Genomic DNA, 22,800 nt, shown 5'->3' with positions numbered 1-22,800 from the left:
TCTCACAGCCGTCTCAAATGGAGATTATGGTGGAGAGAGGGAAATCATTTGGGAAAAATATGCTTTCCCTTCCGTTCTCAAAATGATCTCTAATTTTGTAATTTCCTATAATTGAATTTGTGGTCTTGTCATGATTTTAAAGCCATTCCTGTCAGTTTATAAGAGTTTGATGAACAAACTGCTGCTTATGAGTTTATGAATCATACTTACAGATTACAGATAGTGCGGCACAGTGGCTTTGTGGTTAGCACGTTCCCCTCTCAGCGCTGAGATCTTGGGTTCAAGCCCCATGTGGGTGGAGTTTCCATGTTCTCCCCGTGTCTGCGTGGGTTTCCTCTGTGGTCTCCAGTTTCCTCCCACAGTCCAAAAACGTGGAGGTTAGGTGAATTGGCTTCTCTAATAAATGTCCTGGTGTGTGAGTGAATGACTGTGTATGTCAATGAATGTCTGTATGTGTGAGTCTAGATATGGATTGGTGCTCTATTCTGGGTGAAACCCTAGTGCCCGATGCTGTCTTCCAGGTGGACAGTCGTTCCTGGTCGAGAGTACACTGTGTGCGTTTGGCTGCCGCTTGTGTGGATTGAGTGTTGAATGGAATGGAGTTCTGTGCAGTGTTGATTGTAAAGAATCCTTGGGTATCTAGAAAGGCGCTATATAAATGTAACAGAAAATAAAAATTAAAAAAGCTAAATTTGTGTTCTGTATAGCAATAATGAAACAATCTTGCAGTATTATACTTCTAATTGCTCAGATCCAAATAGTGCACCTAGTAAAGCATACTACAATCATTCTAACAACTAATGCAAGCTTATATCCTGCCAACGAAGAATGTGCAGCATCAGAAACAACAAATAACAATCTATTTAAATAGGGTAAAGCAAGTTTTGAATGATTTGGGAATGCACTTGCTAAAGCTGTGGCAATATGCTTTATTTGCTAGCAGCATTAGCCTCAAAGTTGTAGAATTAAAAAGGAAAGCTTTGGACATTGAACATGTTTTGGCTGATGCACTTTACTTGGGATCAGGGAAAATTATATTGGCTAAAATTTCACTATCACTGCTGACCAGTGATGTTTTACTGTGTTTTCATTTATTTACTTGATGTTAATCCGTGTAGGGAAAAATAATGGTATTGCAACAGTCTTGCTTTCTGCCTCCTCTTTTCAACAGACCAATTCCTGATGGTTTTGTATTTATCAGAAGGGAGTAAAGGCATTATAAGTTTCTTAACAAGAGCAGTCTGTAGGCCTGGCCTTGAGTCTGGGAGACAGACGTGTTTCATATAAGTGTGTGTGTGTGTGAGGCCATATTTGGTGCGAGGGCCATGGCTGGGATTCTCATCTGTCCTGCATCTGGATTCCATCATATTAACGTTCCACATCATTACACTCACACACTGCCTCTGCAAGACCCTGATGTGCATCAGAAGAACTCAGACGACATGAGGTTTCTTGAGTGTTTTGGTATTATGATCCTCATTGCCTGCTGTAGTGTAAAATATGAAAACATATCTCACAGTGTGCACTCATTGGTTCTTTGTAAATGTACTTGTCTACACTGTCCATCAATTTGTAGTTTCTTTCTTTGTTTTCTTCTTTGTCGTTTCATAACATGTGAACAGTTCAGTCAGCTTTTTAAGAGTTTGCTGAATGTCTTTATCAGCTTTTATTTTTTATTTATTTAAAAATTTTTTAAAGTTGTATTGGTTCCATGCACTTTTTATTTTTTGCTTATTATGTATTGAGTTTAGGATTTTAAAAGGTAGAAAAATGCAATTACTGGACAATAATTCAGTATCAATATATATATATATCACAATATAGAATGCTTTAATAATGATATGAATATTAAACACAGTTTCAATATTTTAATATACATTATTTACAATATCTATTATTGATTGACTTTCATTACAGGGTGCTGTCGTCAGTTCTGTGCACTTAATTTAAAATTTAATTTCAAAATATTAATATTGACAAAGTCACACAGCTCCAGGGACCTGGAGGTTGTGGGTTCGAGTCCCGCTCCAGGTGACTGTCTGTGGGGAGTTTGATGTGTTCTCGCCGTGTCCGTGTGGATTTTCTCCTGGTGCTCCGGTTTCCTGTCACCGTCCAAAAACACATGTTGGTAGGGGGATTTGCGACGTGTCCGTAGGTGTGAGTGTGTCTCTGTGAAGGACTGGCACCCCCTCCAGGGTGTGTTCCCGCCTTGCGCCCAGTGATTCCGGGTAGGCTCCGGACCCACCGCAACCCTGAACTGGATAAGTGGCTTCAGATAATGAATGAATGAATGAATGAATATTGACAAAGTCAATAAGTTTATGTTTGATGGTGATGCCATGTTTCTTGTTTTGGAAGTTTTTCAGTGGATTTTATAGTGTTCATATCAATCTTGGAATTATACCGTATCGACCAAATGTAAGAAGTATAATGTGATATCAATTTTGGCCATATTGTCTAGCCCTGTATTTGAGTCTTTTAACCATAAGGGTACTCTTTGCACTGTTGACACTTTAAGAGTACCCTTTTCCTGACTGGGTATGGTCTAATATTTACTTTTTAAGCTTGTAGAATAAGATGAGTTTCTTTGACCATTTTGGTATTCTGATCTTCGCTGCTTACCGTAGAGTGAAATTGGAGGTTGTATTGCACAGTGTGGTGTGATCTTTTGGGGCTGATGGCTTTATTGACTGCGAGCCATTATCTGACTCGGAGAAGCATGTTCGTGCCACTTGAGACTTCATCTGCAACAACAAACGACTTCATTGATGACGAGGGAAAAGAGCACATTCCAAGCATAGCCTATCAAGTCTGTGATCTTAATGTTGGTGGCAAATTTATGTCTCTGTGACTTGGAATGAGTCTGAGGACAACCGCAGCTATTGCCTTTGGACTTTCAGTCTTAATTAGCCAAGAAGTATCATCTGCTACCATAACCTCCATGCAAATCCTCACTCCACCCCAGGGCTTTTTCTTCATCCAGTACTAAGGAACTGTTTGGCAATGCTTTGATGTTCTGAAAAACCAGCTGAGGTTAGGTAAGGTGTGAAATAGGGCTGCACAGTATATTGTTTGATAATTATCACAGTACTTGCAGCTTATACCAAAAGCCTACAATACATTTTTTTAAGCTTAACAATAAAAATGAAACAATAACACATAGGCTAAGGTACAGCCTTTACTGCACTAGCATTCTGTTCATATCTGGGAGTCCTAGTGTGAAAAGAGCTTAAACATATTTACATACACAGCCTGAGAATTAGAGGTATCACGTGTTTATGTTGAAGAAGTGTGCTCTTGTGATAAGACGATGACCCCCATGGCCGCTGGCCATCTGGATGGATCACTGGCACTGAGCATCTGCAGAAGCCCTTTGTCAGGAGAGAGAGAGAGAGAGAGAGAGAGAAAGAGAGCGAGCGAGCGAGCTTGGGATTGAGCTGAGCAGAATCTACTGTGTGCTGCTGCTCAGAGTCCACAGCCGACACATGGATCACTGTAATTACGGGGCAGGCCAGGGCCAGTTATTAGTTTAAGGAATGTCAGGGGCGTATATCAAACCCAATTTGCCGTAGAGCTTGAGAGGTCACTCATCTTCCTCTGCCAAGCTGCCTCTCCGGCGGGTGAAGGGCGGTCGGCCTTCCTTATGAGCAAACAAAGGAGATAGGTTTCTGTTTCAGTCTTTTGCCTGCTTTGAAGTTTAAGATTTTCCAGTCCTTCCACAGGTTGCAAAATGAGTGGGTTTGTAATATTTGTTGTCCAAAGGCAAAACGCCACTAATGGTCATCTGGTCAGATGTTAGTTTGTACAAACTAATTCTCAAAATACAATTGACCAGATCCTAATAAATCTGGACAGTATATATTTGAGGCTGGCCTCTAAATTAGTAATTAATAAAGTGCATGTTAAAGTAGCTCTGTGTACTGAGTGAAGCGGACTGTACTGATAGACTAAATTGATAGATGGTGCTAAAGCTGATATGATCCCCAGTGATTCTTCAAGATGACCACCTCCTCCCCTCATCACAAATGCACAGTGCCAGCCAGCGTGGGCATCGTCAGGCTCAGCAGGCAGATCTGGGCCATTGTTTTCCGCCAGTGCACTGAGCTGTCCGGTGGCATTGTGTTAGCAACTGTTTGAAAAGATGTGGTGTCTTGGAGTGACTATGTGCTTCCATTTACCCTCCTAGGTCCGTGGGATTGTAAGTTTAATTGGCAGATTACTAGCTATCATGGTGGAATTGTTCATGACTAAATATTGGGAGGAATATTAGGATAAAATAAATATATATAATCAAGAAGTAAATCTTTGCTAAGGCATAGAGTTACAGTCTTGTTTAAGAAGGTTATTTGATGCTAAATTATGTCAATATGCTAATATTAAATGTACAAGTATGCAGGGTGAATAGATCATATTTAAAATAGAGAGTCTCAGTGCAGGCAGTAGCTTCTCTCGTCTTGCATCCACACAACTGATACAATGAGTAGGACAGGGGCTCTCATAATGCATTCATTATTTATGGTTGGCTTTCGAAATGTGGGTGCATTAAATTTGAATGCTTTTGCAGCTTGCAGCTGAAGCACAGACTTGGGTGTTGCTGTGTGGACCCACCTGCTCTAATAAAAAGGATTTTAGATGGAAAATTCCTATGCAAACACTGTAGCTTGGTGGGCATGTCCTGGATTTTTTTCAACTTTTTTTTTCAGGCTGTTTGTTAAATCTTGAAGTCACTGACATCACTGCTGGTAACTAAAGTGTGGGGCAATTCAGTTTAATTTATGTGTTTTGCAGAATAATAAATCAAATTTTAAGTAAATTTTTTGATTGGCAAGTAAACTAAATTAATGTCTAATGTGCAGAACCAAGGCTGTTGATGCTAGCCGTAAAACATGGAGAGTAATTAATTGTTTAATTGTTAACTAGGTATGTTTATTTGAAAAGTCCATCCAAATAGATGTACTAAATCAGTCTGTAGCCTTTATAATGTGTGTCTTCCCTCAGATTTGATAGGCTCAGAAAGACAAAAATACCCCAGTAGCGCCACATATAAAAAAAAATAGTCAAAAATATTAAAGAGATTGTTTTGTTTTTCTTATTGGCCTACAGTACTACATTAAATCTAGTTAGTTGTTAAAACTAGAGTATAAGATCTTAGCTCTTAGGAGCCACATGGAATGTAGATTAATTACACTGTTGTTGTAATGAAAATGGATTTGTGTAATGAAACCTATATCATGTTTTTCTGGTGTAATTTAAAATAACAATGATGAATATAACCGCGTGGGTTTCCTCCGGGTGCTCGGTTTTCCTCCCACAGTCCAAAAAACACACGTTGGTAGGTGGATTGGCAACTCAAAAGTGTCCATAGGTGTGTGTGTGTGTGTGTGTGTGTGTGTGTGTGTGTGTGTGTGTCTGCGTTGCCCTATGAAGGACTGGCGCCCCCTCCAGGGTGTATTCCCGCCTTGCGCCCAATGATTCCAGGTAGGCTCTGGACCCACCGCAACCCTGAACTGGATAAGCGGTTACAGATAATGAATGAATGAATGATGAATATAATGATACTAATCATACTAACCCCCAGGCCAGAGTGTCTTTTCACCTGTCCTTTCACCTTTCCTTGTATTTGTCTTTTTACAAGATACTGCCATGGATGTAGTCCTGTAGAGACAATATTCCCTCAACTCCCTCACTGTACTTGATAAATACCTCTCATGACAAACAGAACCGTTGGGCACTACCTCCTCATCCCCTTTGTTTTAAAGGTTTTTTTTTTTTTTTTTTTTAACTTTATCTGCCTTTGACCACTCTGCTGGCTTTATGCTAATGCGCAATCTCTGTGACAGCAGTGGCCAGGTGGCCTCAAAGGTGGCCAGTGGGGCTGCCATCTCTGTGAAGGCTGATTGAAAATTTGATGGCTGCCCTGGAGCCTGGAGAGGGCCTGGAAAAGGGCTGTCTCCCCCAGCCATGAGCAAGCATCCCGCACGGATCAGAGGAATGCACCAGATGGTGAGCTTGGCATAGCCACACGGACGCAGGGGAATGGCGGCCTTCATTCCCAAAACGCTCCACTGCCCATGCTATGTGTCTGAGGCCACCTGCCGAGTGCGTATACCTGAGCTGGAGAGATGAGCTTCTTTAGTTTCTCATTGTTTGTGAACCAAAGCAAAGCTAGCGTACTTTAAGTCTTTTACCATCAGTTAAATTGTTGTAGCATATGGCATATTGGCATAATGTTGATGTAATTCAGTTCAATAAAATATTTTTCCTAAATGTTTGCAATCATCCAAACCATGCTGGCCAAATATGCTGTGAGGCTAGAGGCTAACGTAGCACACAAATAATGTATTTTTTTAGCCATCAGCGTATTATTTCACGAACTGCTTGCCTAAATCATCACTGCTGTGCTTCATTCTGTGATGAGTTGCTAGTTAGTACATGGCACAACATCAGAGGTCAATGGTTTAGCCATGTCCATATTAGGAACTCTGTGTCTAAGCCGGTTTTCTCTTTCAGAAAATGGATGCTGCTTTCAAAAATCTCCCACAGCTATGGTTTGTTCAATCAAGTAAATGCTCTCAAAACGTAAATAATCTCAATTAAGCATTTGATTTCTAAGGATTTTTTTAAATGTGATTTTAATCTCATTAATCTCAAAAATATATAATCTTTGAATCTTTTAAAAGAGACTTTTCAGAAGCACGCTGGAGGCATTGATCAAACAGTGCTCCATTGATTTGTACCTGGTAAGTATGGTGCTTGGAGTGATTACCTTAATATCATTCACCTAATGCCTCACAGAAGAGCTGTAGTCTTTGGGCAGCTTGTTTACTGGTGGGAACAGACTGTTTGTGTGTGGTTTGTGTTTAAAAAATTCCTGGTATGTAGATCTGCGGTCCTGACAGACTAGCTGTGCGTAGTGGAGGAAGAGTTGTTTACTATGAAGGCCAACTGTGCGTAAGTGTTGAGCTTAGCATACAGACAGCTACTAGCCTCCTCTGGGGATTTGGCACGCTCCAGGTTATGTTTGCATTTTTACACTCAAACAGTTTTTCCATATCTCCACAAACAAGGACTGCTTTGCAAGTACAACTAGACAGTTCAATTCAGGTTGATATTTGCCTGCAAGTATAATGTGCATATATATGTATATTTTATGATGTTATTGAGATGGTGTAGATAACAGTTTATTACTCATTGGGAGGCTATTATTATAAATATAAATTTGTGTGTGTGTGTGTGATTGAGCATTGCATATACACTATCCACAAAGAGCTTGGAGACATCTTGCCTTGTTTTGAAATGTGCTATTTTTCAGTGAAACAAGAAAATGATTAGGGATTTCCAGATCAAGTTTTTTATCCTGATCCGAGTGTCTTAATATTGTGTATCTGCTAATACTGAGTCCCGATTTGATACTTAGATTTTCCTACATAGAACTGTTACACAGTGCACACTTAAAGTACATTACTGTTATTAAAATCAGCCCAGTGTATCTGCTTGACACTGAATATCTCACATTAAGAAAGAAATGGCTTGCATCCAAGATGCTGCTTTTTTATAACAAAGTAAACAAATGGTGTCTTCACAAACAACTCATATAAATAATTAAATATTATTTTAAAATCTTGAAATCAATTGTTATTTTTTATGTATAAAAATTACTTTGATTCTAAATGTCAGTCAGCTTTATTGTCATCATGTCTGTTGAGGGAGAAATTAAATGTAGTTTCTTCAAGACACTGCTAAAATAAGTTATGTTTTTTCAGCACTGACCTGATTCTCTCAGCGCAGCCGCACCATAAACCCCTGTCGGTGGGACTGTGACTCCATTGGAAGCAACACTAAGTGATGTGCAGCTAACTCTGGCTGCTGATTGGCTTAATAAAAGTGACGACTAATGACAAGCACATTCTCTGTTTAGGAGCCCCGGAGTATCTGCCCCTCCCTTTCGGTTAAGGGAGAGAAGCGTATCTCAAACAAATAATGGTCTTAAAAGTCTCACCTCAAAAATACGGGATTAAACATGTCCCATATGGGTCCAAAACATAACACTGCTTTTAGTGTCCAAATACCGGAGGGTGGGAGGGAGTGTGAGCTTGCCACCTAGAGGAAACGGAGGATTGAATTTAAGACTGAGCTTTGAGATCGGATCAGGACATCCCTAAAAACAATACTTTCATTAACATAAAACAGATGTTTGCTCATCTTTTTATTTTCTGTAAAATTCAGTGGTTCAACTCATTAATGTCCAAACGTTTTAGCTTTGCAGAGCATACATCTGTAAAAGAAAAAGATCTGATCATATAAAATAAAAAAAACATTGAAAAACGACTAGTTTAAATATTTATCAATGGTAACTAGATTTGTCAAAATTAAAACATTAATTTAATAATTAAGGTGATAACATTTATCAAATTGTCATAGCACCATTTCATAATTTCCAATTACACATTTCAAGTTTTTCATATACAGATACAAATTTCATAGATCCAGCAAAGCGGCTGAACAGTCAAGGGAAAGTTGTCATTCATTTTCTGTAACTGCTTATCCAGTTCAGGGTCGCAGTGGGTCCAAAGTCTACCCGGAATCACTGGGCACAAGGTGGGAACACACCCTTGAGGGGGCACCAGTCCTTCGCAGCGTGACACACACTCACACATTGACACCTAGGGACACTCCTTGAGTTGTTAATTGACCTACCAATGTGTGTTTTTGGACTGTGGGAGGAAACCGGAGATCCCGGAGGAAACCCACACAGACACGAAGAGAACAGGAAAATTGTCATGTTTAGCATAAATAATTTACAGCTGCCAGAAAGCTGCTTTTTCAACACCTGCCCATATACCATGCATGTTATCCAACAGTCCATTGAACTGTCTCTACATAACAGACAATGTCTTAGCCAAATGTTGAAAAATCCTACCCTCCCCCAAAAGTTACTTAGTGTAGTTTCTGCAGTGCTGAGCCAGAAGTATACATGACAAAGCTCTATTCTCCCTATTACTTGACATAATATAAGCGCTCTCTAATGATATTAACATTTTTTAAGAGAATACAGTGTTCAAGTGAAGAACACTAAAAGTAAAAACACTATAGGAATAAAGTAGTATTGCTATAGAGTCTCACAGGTGTGTGGACACAGATTTGTCCAGAAATACTGAGATCAGTGTTTTGCAGCTGCTGTGTCTCTGGCAAGACAATATCTCTAACTGTCTGATTAATTCTGCTCTAGCGTGCTGCAGAAGAATGTACTTGCCTCAGGCATCATCAGCGTACACTGCACTTCACCAAATGTTTTTCTGCTCATTCCGAAGCCAACGGCCAAGGAGATTGTTTTCCCGACCTAAAGATTAAAAACAGACTGAGCAATGTTGCCTGAAAAGCTTATATTTACTGTTTACTGCAAATGGAGCCATCATGTGATAGAGTGGTAAATAAAAATGTGAGAAATCACTTTTTCTTTACTGACACTTGAACGTTGTGTACCATTTGATACTGATATCACTACACTATTTTGTATTTTTCCTGTGGTTGCAATGATGTTATTAAGTGATTGCTCTGATGTTCCAAGATGTTTGCTGTGGTATAAGTGGTGGTTGCTAGGGTGTTGCTAAGCAGGTTTGGTATTTCAGGTGGTTGCTAGTGGTTTCCTAGAAAGCTGCTAAGATACACCACCTTGTTGACAAAACTGTTATGTAGTTGATATGGTATTTCTGTTGGTTGCTAAGGTGTTGCTAGGTGGTTAATATGATTTTCCTGCTGGATGATTTGATGTGGCTTGTGTTATTTTATTAGTTTGAAATTTAATAAAAAAAATTGTGCCAGGAAGGACTGGCGCCCCCTCCAGGGTGTATTCCCGCCTTGCGCCCAGTGTTTCCAGGTAGGCTCTGGACCCACCGCCACCCTGAATTGGATAAGCGGTTACAGAAAATGAATGAATGAATTGTGCCAGGTAATGTGTGCTCATTTTTGGCATTTGAATGTTACATTTTATTTGTTATTGTTAATTGTTTTGTAGAATTTTAATGTCTTTTTTTTACATAAGAAATCAACATGTAATTTGACCAGTGATGCCAATGCCCGTAGCCATGAGTGGCTACTGTTGTTACACATGAGCTACATACAATACAGTGTAATAGTTTTAGGCTCAAGAGATTATGAGATTTAAAAAGCTCAGCAGTAATTGTTTATTTGCTAAACAAACAAACAAACAAACAACAAATGATGCCCAACATTAGAATAAAACCAAATAACATTGAGTGTGATATTTTTCCAAATCTCTCCTCGTGGCAGTCCGTATTATTTGAGGTTATCATCCAATACCTAGTTTTAGCGGTTAATAAATAATGATTTTAAATAATGTGTGCTGTTGATTTAACAAATTCATGCAAATCAAGGATAATCTGGACAAAACATTTTTCTTCAAACTCACTCACACCTACTACATTATATTTTTTATTTGTTTTATATTATTATTTTTTTTATTAACTTTGACTATATATAACTTTATACAAGCACCATGCTTACTGAGAAGGCATTAGTTTAAATATATATATGTAATTATCTTAGGTGCCTCAGACTTCTGCACAGCAATGTACATACAAAAAGTTTTGGGTCTGATATTTATAATGAATATTGTTTTTTAGTAAATGCAAATGAATTCTGTTTATTTACAGCAGTGACAAGCAGGCGTTTATTTATTACACTCAAATTAGATGTACACTGTTCACAGGTCAGACCTGGGTTCTGTTTGAATTACTCACTAATATTGAGTTTCATTCAATTTTAATGGATTTTTGTTTGTACACAGTGCACAAGCACCATTCCGGATGCCTTAACTGCTGATTTTGTATTGCTAACAAACTGCCTCAGAAGAAGGTTATCACAATGTGGAAGAAGGTTATCGAAATGTTGAGAATCTTCATTGTGATCAGTGTTGAAAATGTCAGGGCTTATAGCCTGTTTTCCTTCCTGATCCTCAACATAAGCAGAGGTCAGCAGAGGGCATGCAGGGAGCAGGTTCAATATTAGATATGCATATTCCCCCCAAAGGAATACTGTCAAGCTTTCAAGTTCATTTAGTGTTTTCTCTCTCTCTCTCTCTCTCTCTCTCTCTGTCGCTCTCTATCTATCTCCCCTTTCCTGCTGTCTTTGTCTCTCTTTCTCAATTGCTATCTTTATTCTCTCTCTCTCTCTCTCTCTCTCTCTCTCTCTCTCTCTCTCCTTTGCAACTGCTCTCTTTATTCTCTCAGTATATCAGTAACTTTCTTGCATTAAACATAAGTGTGGTTTCATCAACACATGTTTGTTTGTAGCATTCCTGGCACATTTTTGGAAATCTGATTCACAACCAATTTTGGTAATGCCTTATTTGCTATTGATCTTAGAAAGCAGATGTAAGATGGAATGGTGATCCTGTATTTATCACTTGGCCGTGGCCTCAGATTGTGCGTTTGCTTTCATATTCCCTGTTTCTGTGTTAAAGCTCTATTCAGAAAGTGTTGCATTGCCCTTTGAAGTGCACCTCTATATTGAAGGTAAAGAAGCTTTCATCTTTGGGCATTGTCCCATTAATCCTGTTCCTTTGATGTCACAATGTAGAAAGAAGACCAAAAAAAAAAAAACGAATGCTGGACAGATACCAAGGGTTGAAGAGTGAAGCTAATCAGCTTTTGGTGTGTTTCTAGGTGACGGCAGTGGAGGACCTGGCCATGCCCTGGCTGCTGAACGGGTCAAAACTGACCAAGCAGCCCACTACCCTGCTGGATCTTTGCTATGGCAAGACAAACAACCTAAACCTTCAGCAAGTGGTAAGTCAATTAATTCAAAGCCCCCCAGGTAATATGTTTTGTTTGTCAAGGAGTTATCTACGCGACCTTCATCTGCACCCCCAGTGTGATGACAGTCAATTTATTTTTTGGGGGGTGGAGCAAAGAGCAAAAATAACGTGTCTGTTTTATTTACTGAGGCCATCCTCTGCGGTCTTATCTAACCCTAGCTTCTTTCTCCAGTCTGAATTCTATATGCTCTTATTTCCTTTCCTGGATGCAAGTTTTTCACATAGTGACCATTCCTTTTGTTTGATATTACTAAGCTGAGACATCTGCAAGACAGATCAATTTAACTCCCAGTAGATTCCATACTTGCTCCCATTAGTTCAAAACAAAGCGATGGATGTGAAGGAGAACAAGGCCTAGCAGTTTTGCCCTCTTCATGACGTATTCATGCTGCAATATATTTATCTGATAGTTATAAACACTATATTTTCATCTATAAACCCATATATGTTTCATAAAATGGAAATATCAAGACTATGAAAAAGTCAGAGACCACTTTTTATTCATTTAAGATTCGGTCAGATTAAGTTATTCATTTTCAGCATCAAGAAAAACAATAAAAAATACATTTAACATGATTTTGCACAAAATCGTCAGGTAAATATACTGCCAAATTTTTCTTCTGTTGCGTATGTTCCCCTTACAATTTCCATCCATCAAGAGATCAGCTTTCTGCAGATTTTCAAATGTCGAAGGTATATAAAATTTGCACATATAGCAAGTTGAATGCTTTAAATATTGTTAATAATCAATGTTTTTATTCCTTCTTCTTGATTTATTCCTGTAATAGAGTGTAACATTTTCTGTTGCTCAATAGTAATTTTATTGTCTGTATATCAATTTGGCTGTAGTTGCAGTTGTCCTCGGGTGGCTGTTATAGTATTGAAACTATAATTTGTAATCTCGTTCACAAAGAAAACACTGCCTGCTGTGCTCCCACCAGAATTGAGCATGTTCTTGTTGAAAATGCGGTGGCATACGGCAGGCTTGATTTCTCTTTGGGTCTCTTGGGGCCCACCTCAAAGCACTTTACTCTTGGTTAAAAGGCTTGAGGCAGTCAGTAACTTGAATCATCTTGCAGCAATCTAGAAGGCTGCCAAAATTGCAAGGGAATGCAATGCCTTGTGGATGAAGCACAAAGCTAGTAGATTTGAAAGGGGGGGGGGGTGGCTGACTCTAACATGCTTGCATTTCTAAAAGACACACATACTGGTGTGCTGTAAGGCATTACGTTTACTCACTTGACTTCTCCAGAGATATTGTAGATGTTTCACACATCTGAAATATTTATAAAGACGTAGAAGGTCGTAGAATATCATTAGTCCCATGGACTTCACAGATGGAGTTAAAGGGAGAAGCCCATTACATAGTAAACTCTGAAAATGGAAAGAGATGCTCCTTATATTTGCTGAAGGTCAACTTTTTTCACAGACCATCTGTGTCTCCTTTAAAAATTGCCTTTCTGTATAATACCCTTCAAATATATAACAAATCATACACATGTTAATGTGTGGGTTTTCTGAAGTGCCCTATGAGTTCTCGATGTAGGTTGCCATTTGTCACTGAAATACTCTAAGAATGTTAAAATAGAGACACTTCTATGTAATTGGACAGGGAAATAGTATGCCATTCAGTGCTGTGGAAATGGTATGAAGATATTTTCTGCAAATCTGGATGTTCGGCTCAAGGTGTTGTTCAAGTGGTTTGTCCTTGCCCTCTCGCCTGTGTTTGTAGAGCTTCACGAGAGATTTCACCCTAAATCGCTCTCAGGTTCTTTCCCATTTCGACACCCACCCATTCTCCACAGTGGACGAAATAACAACAGGGAATGTCATGAAGCAATTTGAATTTAAAGTGGATTTTCCTTTGACCAGCTTCCCTGGAGAATTGCAGCCCAGCTGCACACTCGCAGTTTGAACATCTGACAATAGAATTCCACATATAATAGACAGCAGGCCTGTAGCCTCACAATAGTGCACCAAGGAGTTTACACTCTAAAAATGAGAGTGCATTATTTCCAATGAACATTGCAGAAATGTGATTTCCTAATGGGGCCTCTCTTGCCGTGGACATGAAAATTAGACCTCAAACCGAGCTTGAGGAGTGGTCCAATCACTGTAGTATTTTCACTTTGCTTGATTTGAGGTTAAAATATGCTTTAACACTTAGGGAGTTTAATTCAAGTCAGACTGGGAGGGGGTAACACGGGGGATTTTCAGCAGCACCTCCACACCTCTAATGACATTGGTGTATAATGAGGCCTCATATGGTGCAATGTTAAAGTCATTAAAAGGCAGAAGAGGCTGCCGCCGTTTGACTCGGTTTTGGGTTAACTCATTTGAAATGGTTTTCAAATAATAGATAGCACGCATCTGGCACTTAACTGATCTGATCCATCCTAATTCCCTTCAACTGCATTTGTAGAACATTCTGTTCATTCTGTTAAAGCACTTAACGGCCGCTCATTATTATTAAAGTGATTTGTAAATGTAATTGATGCCGTTGTCTTAGCTCCATTTACAGAAGATTCATTTGAGTGCAGTCTTTCATTTAGTTCAGAGTTCCGTATTAACTAAGTGCCCTGAAGACAAAAGATATATTTTTTGCCTTCTTCCTTATTTCGTTCATTCTTTATATATATATATATATATATATATATATATATATATATATATATCAGTTTTAGACGTATTATTTTACTCTTTAATTCTTTTAATAATTTCAGTTTTTCTGTTTTTATATTTTCTTTCCATTCATCTTTTCTTCCTTCTTCCATTTCTTTCTTTTGCTTTTTACTCTGTTTTCTTCTTCAATGTTTAGGTTATCTTTCTTGTACCATTTATTCATTCCTTTATTCTTTCATTCATTTAAAATTTCTGTTTTTCTGTCTTTGTTTGTTTTTCTTTATTTCTTTCATTTGTTTGTTACTTCCTTCAATCCCTGTTTTCCTTCCATCTTTGTTTTTCTCCATATTTTTTTTTCTTATTTTGTTTGTCAATGGTTTTTCTTTGTTGTCCATTGGCCCTCAGTGGATTTTGGACAGTTCAGTATTTTCTCTTTAAGCAATGAACTGACATGATTTGTTCAGGTGAGCTTTTTGATCCTGTTTGCAGAGAGAGATCTAGAGAGTGGAACGCAGACAAGGATGAGTGTGTGTGGAACGACAGATGGGAAACACATGTGGATGGACAGGCCTGAGCTCCATAATGACTCTCCCATCTCTCTCTCTCTCGCTCTCTTTCTCTTTCTCTCTCTCTCTCTCTTCCTCCTCGCCTCACACTCACACACACCTCACCCTTCACCTACATGGCTGAAGCCGCCATATGCTGTTGTGTCTCTCTCAGAACTGCTGGCGAGAAGCTGTAGAGATGGATGGATTTGATCTCACCTCTCTAAGCTACATGCTCTTCTTCCTCCTCCCCCTCACTGTTGTCATGCCAAGCTCAGCCTCTGCTACTGTGTGGAAAGCTGGGAAGTGAGGATATTGCCAATAACTCTGGATTCTTTATACCCTTTGAATTTCAGCTCAGATAATACACTTTTTTCTGGTCAGGATTAACTAAACAGAGTGTAAGCTTTAGAGATATGCCAGCATTGTTCATTCAGAGCCGTACTGAACAGTGTCTCTCAGCAATGTTGTCACGTTCCATCACGTCTCTGGAATGTTGGACGGGCTCAATAGCAGTGGAGTTCTATGCAAGTCCATGTGTGGAACATGAGAAGGGGTGAGAAGTTGAATTATGTTTATCACTCATGTGTTGGATGTAGACATTGTCTGGTTTAGGTGGCAGATTAGAGCATAATATTTAGCTTTCCTATATCCTGCTGTAAATCCTCTTACAGCTTTTCCCAACCATAACCAATTGTATTTTAGGCCTACCTTTTCCTCTGCACTGGCTCCCACATTCAGGCTTAAAGCTGTTAGCATTTAGAAGGCAGTTAGATATGCTGAGCGTAGAGAGGTAAGCTATGTCATCTGGTGTAATTTCACACTTAAACCTATTCCAGCCATGCCGGAGCACCATGTGTGCCCACTAAATCAAGCCCTTTGCCTGCCCACGTTACAAATTGGTCATAAGTCCACTGTAATGGAGAGCATATGAGGTGTAGTCTCCTGGCACTGACAGTGTGGTCAAGGGGCAAGACCGCTGTTGTTTTATGAAGGGGCTTTTTGCAAGCCTGCCAACTGGGAGCAGGAGAAGAACTGTGGAACAAATCAACACCGAAGTGGTTTGCACCAGGAGAACAGCTGAAAAGGTGCAGCTGACTTTAGAGACTGAGAAATTGCTCCATATAAACTATTAAATAAAGCTTCTTCAACATATCTCAGCCTGTACATATGGCTGAGCTTTAATCAGGCCTGAAGTTTTGGCCCAAACACAACTATAGCCAGAAGGTCCTGTCAGACACTAAAAGCTTTCTAATTCAAAATTAATTTGAAAACAAAAATACTGCATTAAAATTGGACCCAAACTGGCCCATAGCCTCCAAAATGCAATAATCGTTCTTACCATCATGTAATGATATCTATAAATCCCAGGTACATTTTCATGTACAAATATCATTTCAGAAAAAAACTTTTTTTTTTTTTTTTAAAACTGACCAAATTACTAAAAAAAAAGATTTCAAAGGTTTCAAAACTGACCAACTTGATTGTAAATATAAAAATTCTCAATCTGATACTTGCAACACACTCTGAACTGAGGCGTTACCCACTATTTGGCAACGTTGATTTTCTCTAACTGCTTTATCCTCTTCTGGGTTGCAATGTGTCCAGTGCCTACCTGGAATCAGTTGGGCACAATGCACGAACACACAATGGATGGGGCACCAGTCCATCACAGAGCATCGCATTCGCCCAGTGACTCTCAAACACGCACATATGGACACTTTCATACAACCAATTCACCTTTTTGGATTGTTGGAAGTAAAGGGAACACCAGGAGGAGACCTACACAGACACAGGGAGAACATGCCAAGCTCCTTACAGACAGTGAGCCAAGGCAGAGATTGAACCCTGAGCCCTTAAGCTTTGTGTCAGAAACACTACCTATTACGATGCTGTTAATTTCACTGTTATCATTTTGGCAACTGAGGATACTAAAGTATTGCAAGTGGAATTTTCACCCATTCTTGACTCATACAACACTTGTCAATGGTATCAATGGTACCTTGGCACATCACCCATGCATTGGGCACTGATGTACCCCATCTGGATTGTCCCTTTTGTCTTTGGCACAGAGAACTGAACATCCATTTTTCATTAAAATAATAATAATAGTTTAAATTAATAATAGTTAATAATAGTTCTTTCTCTTTATATTTTAGTGTTTCAGGTTGCATTCCTTGATGCAGCTTCAGACAATGTAAAGGTCAGTTGGTTAGTTTAAGGTAAGTTTCCAAAATGCCTCAGAATCCATGTGGCTGTATTTACCATACCAATATTGCCATTCAAATGAGGTTTCTGGGCTTTGCATACGTGGACAGAAATGTGTCTGGATTTCCTGAAAAGTATTTATATGTTTCATACAAATATTTATATGAAAGGTAGTCCGTGTTTAAACTTACCCTGCCTTACGTTCTTAAACAGCCTTTTGATATTTACTATCTAATGAAGTTTGGCACAAAACATTCAGCTAAGACTAAGCATTTAAAGGATGCTACTTTTATAACTTTTATATTCTCCTACTCATAGGGAACTGTTTGGAAACAGTATCTTGAATACTCTATAAACGTTTCCCTATATTTGGCCCCTGTGTCAAATTTTTGGAGTGAGTTTTAGTGTTTCCAATTCAAAATGTTTAATATTTATGAAATATCATCAGGTTGTTATCATTTCTTTGTATATTTGTCAGTTAAATAAAAGCTTTGAGAGAATTAATACACAGATTATTGCATTTGCAAAAAATCCCAATTTTTCTGAACTGATTTCAAACAACATCCCCGTGATTTTCATGTTTGCACTAAATGGATAAACCTGCCATAACATAGTGTTCTCACAATGTGCAGTGCTTATGGCTGCTCTTTGGACTCAATTTGACTTTGTTTTTTTTTTTTTCCTGTCACCTTGAGCTACTTTGTGGCATTCCACAAACAGTGGCCCCCTATTCTGTTGACGGCTCTGAGTAACGTTCTACAAGCTCAGACCAGCTTAACCAGTGTGTGCCAGACAGGTGCAAGGCCCCTGCAGCCTCTTTTTACCAGTCACCTGCGTCCAGCCTTTGCACTTTGATGGCTGTTGACAGTTGCTTTCTACCTCTTCTGTTTCCTGCAGAGTGCTCTGGAGTCCCGGCTCAGCCAGCTGTTCAAACACCTGCACGGAATGAGGCAGACCCTCTGCTTCATCCTCGCCCCTCATCAAGATCCCCAGCAAGTCACGGCACCCTCAGCTCCTGCAGTTGTCTACGGTCGGCTGCTGAACCAGGCCGGCCTCTGCCTTACAGAGCTGGACCGCTGCTGCCTAGACCTCTTGACCCTGTCTCTCATCATACCCTCGGCACCCTGGGTAAGCAGATCGCCTCCCTCCGGCCCTCCCTGTCCCTTTTGACAGCAAGAACATCCATCAATGGCACTCCCATTGTTAACTCAAAGCTTTGGGATGTTTCAGGTGCTAGTGGTGACACAGAGGTTGTACATGTTTTGGAAACTGATACATTTGTACTTGACAATTAGCCTGCATGAGGGCTTTAGAATCCAGTCAGTGGAATGTGCATGGCGGAAGAACACAGGAAAGAATGCAAAACACTGAAATGCAGCTCCTGATGTTGAAGCTTGTTAACCAAGCATGTAATTAACCTGCTCATCTACCAGTAACTGAGGTATAATTGTAGTCGGTTAGCAAGGAGTCTATTGTACATGCTAACAAGGCAGGTGCTTGGAATGCCATTAAAAGACTCTCTTCACTAACACACAGCTTTTATAAATACATTTCATATTATTATCAGTATAGTGATACTCTGTTGTTTACTCTAAAGTGCACTTTTGAAATATTTCATAGAAACTAAATTATTAACCTAAAGTATTGTCCCACACTTCTGACCATGTGATGTGATTGGTTGAGAGGCATTTTCCTAGTGCCAATGTCTGTTCATAAAGTTATTCCTGAATCTCTCTAATTATTACTTTTTCTTAATCGCCCGTAACCTAGCAATGACAGCCAGCCATTAGAAAATTGAGTCAGACCAAGGTAGGGTTATAATCAGCGTGAATTGTAATCATTGCAATCTATGGAGAGTTTCTAGGCACCTAATGATTTGAATCAATTTGATTTATTTAATTAAACTGCCTCAAGCCTATGACAAACTCACATCAGTGATCAAATTCTAATTTTATATAGTTTTTCATCTTTTGTGCATGGTATAGAAGATTGGAAGTGATCTACTGCAGTCCTCAAAAAACAGCTCCAAGACCTGCCTTCCAATTTCAAAGTATGTCCTTTATCCTATTACTGTGTGGAGAGAACTGTTTCATGTCAAACATTTCACCTCCATCTCACCTCTGACTAGCAGCCAGTTCAACTCATCCTCCTCCTAATCTGTATGAGTCACACTGGGGCACTGAGCCCTCAGCGTGTGTCTGGCCCTGCACATATTGACTTCTCCTGGGGTGATTTGGAGAGAAACGCAGGAAGTGTTTGGGCCATTGCTCAACTCTTGACTCCCCTTGGACCAGCTCAACTGGGGCCCTTAGGATGGAACAACCAGACCCACATTAGCTCTTTTCTCCCCCATCATTTCTAACCCCACTCTGGACCCAGGGGCTTTAAGGATGTGCATTATTCATCCCTCATTGAAATTATATGCTATCCACTTGTGACAGAGTATAATGAAATCTGATGCTGTTTAGAATTCCAACTTGCCTCAGCAATAATGCAGAGGAGACAGAGCTTGAGAAATTGTTGCACCTTTTTTGTTTCCCATTTTGTAAGGTACACTGCAATGCAGAGTTTACTGTATACTCACACTCAAATGTTTTAGTTATGCAGCCTACAATATGTGTACATGCCGTTAATTACCAATGATTTTGAATGAAAATCTATTTACACTGGAATTACAAAATATATGTTCACAGTCAGTGAGAGACCACCATTTATTCACTACATTTATAATTAAAACAAGCTTTAAATTTATACATCATAAGGGCAGTAATGTGTTTATTTTTCAGTGTCAGGAACAAAGCAGAGGTCATTTAACCTACATTACAGAGACCTCTTTACAACCAACTATTATGAGTTTTTCCGTATTTAAGGTGTCTAAAGTTCACCTTTGCTAAAGCTTTCGTTCTTTTTGAAAGATTTGCGTTTAAGTTTAAAATAAATAAATTAATAAATAGCCACTGATGGTTTCCTACACATCAGAAGTTCAGATAGAAGTTGTGTGAATTGTCTGCTTCTCACTAACCATGTTGTTGAGGTCTGAGCTATTAGTAGCCAGTGCAGAAGACCAGCATATTTTTGTAATTTAATTATTTATTTCCCTTTGTGTTATGACTTTACTTAATAGTCATTTTTAAATAAAAAACATTACAGAGTCACTTCTGAATGACAATAGATGTAGCTTGAATTGTAATTTGTTAGATACACGTAGATTTTATATTTATTATATTAGTGTCATCCAAAAATACCATAAATAAAGGTTGTCTCCTTATTTTCTCCTTGTCAACAATGCAGTATGTGAAGTGGTTAAATTAAGGAACTGACTAACCACACAAACAAAACAAAGTTTGTACAAAACATGTGTAAAATATAAAAAGTTATCTACTTCATATTGCACAAGTTGTTGGAACTATGGCCAGTAAATGAGGTGTTTAGCCTGGAGACGTGCTCCAGGAGCATCAGGAAAAAGGACCCATATGTTCCCCTCAGTCCCAACAGAGTCCCTTCAGTCCTGTAAGCGGGGCACCAATTTCTGCTTGAGCAGTGATGCACATACCGAGAACTTCATCAAGAGTGGAGGACATCCATTACTTTCTCAGCCATGTTGCAGAATCGCAAAGCTCCAGCCAGGGAGCTCACCTGATGATGTGCCTCCACCGTTCGGACAAGATAAATGTCCCCAGTTTGTACAGTGGCCCTTTGAGAAACCGCAGACAAAGTGTCCCATCTGCTGTGAATAAGGACATGGCCGCGTGATTTATTTTAATATTTAGAGGTGTGTACACAAACTGTTATTAGCCATTTGGAAAGTATGCTCCACTGGAGCTAAAGGCAATCAGTATTAAATGACTGTATGTGATGATTGATCTCACGGTGCTTACGCAAAACCTTGAGCCCTCTAAGTACGTAATCGCAACCAAGCAGGTTTACATGGAAATGTACTAAGAGTTTAGGTGGTGTCCCAGGTGCCTGATTTGCATAATTACATGTGCTGGATTTCAATTATGGGATTTTAGCCATCAAGCGAGAACAAATGTGCAACTAAGAGCTAGTGAGCAGCAGGGTCTGAAATAGAAGATAAATGGCTTTTTTGCTGGAATGATTGAATGGAGCTGCCCATTTCCACAGCAAGCTCCTGTGGGATCAAAAAGGGAGCCCCCCGGTGTCTCGGATGGTGGAGCCAGGAGGGAATACTTTTTGTTGTGGACTCCCTGGTGCTCTCAGTAGGAATAGAATGGGCTTAGACTCCAGGAGTGGTTGAAGTACCTGCCATTAAAACAGATCCAAAGGCCCAACAGCTGGGGCCCACCAGCGGCAGGGTTTTTCCTCCCCCTGAGTAGCGCCCTGATTGATCTGTGCATCTCCTATTAACATTTAGTTACAGCCTAGAGCTTTTCACCACAGGCAAGCCCTGGATGTGAGCTGATTATTGTTAATCATTATTTTAGACTGTCTGTAATAGCCCCTTGGTTTTAGTTTCCAGCACCAACTACGCTTATTTACCCTCAAACCATGCTTCATACATATTTTCAATCAATAATTTGACAGCTGACATCCACAAAATGTTACTGAAATCATGTAATATGTAATTATTTGTATGTGGTTTTTGTGAATAAATCTATTAGCTGATGTTTCCTCAATAAAGCAGTGCTGTTAAACTCAATGTACACTGTTGGTTGTAGACTGTTGGTATAAGGGGCAAGGCTTATCTCAAAAGTGTCAAGACACATTGGTTAAATGTTCACATCCGGTTTCTGAAACAAAATCTGTGTGGGTGTCTGAACTACAATCTGAAGGAGCTCGGTGATAAGAATGGTGTGGTCTCTTTTGTTCTTGTGTCGGAAATGTTTACGATAATCTTTTTCTAATCTTTCTGCCAGTAGATGTGATGTCAGCGTTGTTTTTTTTGTTTTTTTTTGTGTAGTGCAGAAATTCTCTGCTGAAGTAGAAAGACACACAAAGATGTCTGTGGATTTTGCCACAAAACCTTTTTATTTTCTGTATTGAAGCTTTAGTGCTTTAGCCTTGTGCAGGCAGTGGGTAAAAGGTTTATTTTACCTTCCTTTATTCACTAATACATGTGGATTTAAGACACTAGCATAAGCTGATTTATGCTTGCATCTTTTCACAGACTTTGTGACCTCATCGTCATGTAAGACTTGACATGCACCGACTCAATCCATGTTTGATCTTCAGTGCTTTCCCTAACATGGCTCTCTAACCCTCGATTTTAATTTGAAGGACCCTGTAAGTGTAGCTTTGATGTTTTATTCACACACCATGCTCTTTAAACCTCATGAATATTTGAGGAGAAACCGTACAAGAAAGAAATAGGTGTGAGAGGCAAGTCATTATTGAGCCAATGTGCAGCTCAATAATGTAAAATAATGAAGTCCTTTTTGTTTTTAAAGATATATTAAAATTTGTCTGTGAAGGAAAGGAACTACCTCTGCTTTGGGCCTATCGCTGCATACAGTACATTCAGAAGTTCAGATTTTGTAGCAGATCTTTGTTATTTTTGCTGTGTGATATTTAACAGCTCTTATCTGCTTAGTCAGGGACCACTACAGTTATGAGGAGAGAACTACGTGA

The 22,800-nt window shown here is 39.3% G+C and overlaps 1 protein-coding gene across 4 annotated transcripts in view; it reads left to right on the top strand.

The window, feature by feature from the left end:
- Positions 1–22,800, top strand: part of LOC136679235 (protein lava lamp-like) — an 81,453-nt gene that overhangs the window by 20,841 nt on the left and 37,812 nt on the right. For 3 of the 4 annotated variants that reach the window (XM_066657651.1, XM_066657650.1, XM_066657649.1), the window contains exons 7-8: positions 11,685–11,807; positions 18,109–18,339. In XM_066657651.1, the coding sequence (XP_066513748.1) occupies positions 11,685–11,807; positions 18,109–18,339 (354 nt within the window). The remainder of the gene's footprint in view (positions 1–11,684; positions 11,808–18,108; positions 18,340–22,800) is intronic. The other variant, XM_066657652.1, reaches the window with a different exon arrangement.

The sequence above is a fragment of the Hoplias malabaricus genome, chromosome Y (assembly GCF_029633855.1).
Source record: "Hoplias malabaricus isolate fHopMal1 chromosome Y, fHopMal1.hap1, whole genome shotgun sequence".
Taxonomy (NCBI): Eukaryota; Metazoa; Chordata; class Actinopteri; order Characiformes; family Erythrinidae; genus Hoplias; species Hoplias malabaricus.
The sequence above is the reverse complement of the archived record's forward strand: the minus strand, read 5'-3'. Positions and strand labels throughout refer to the sequence as shown.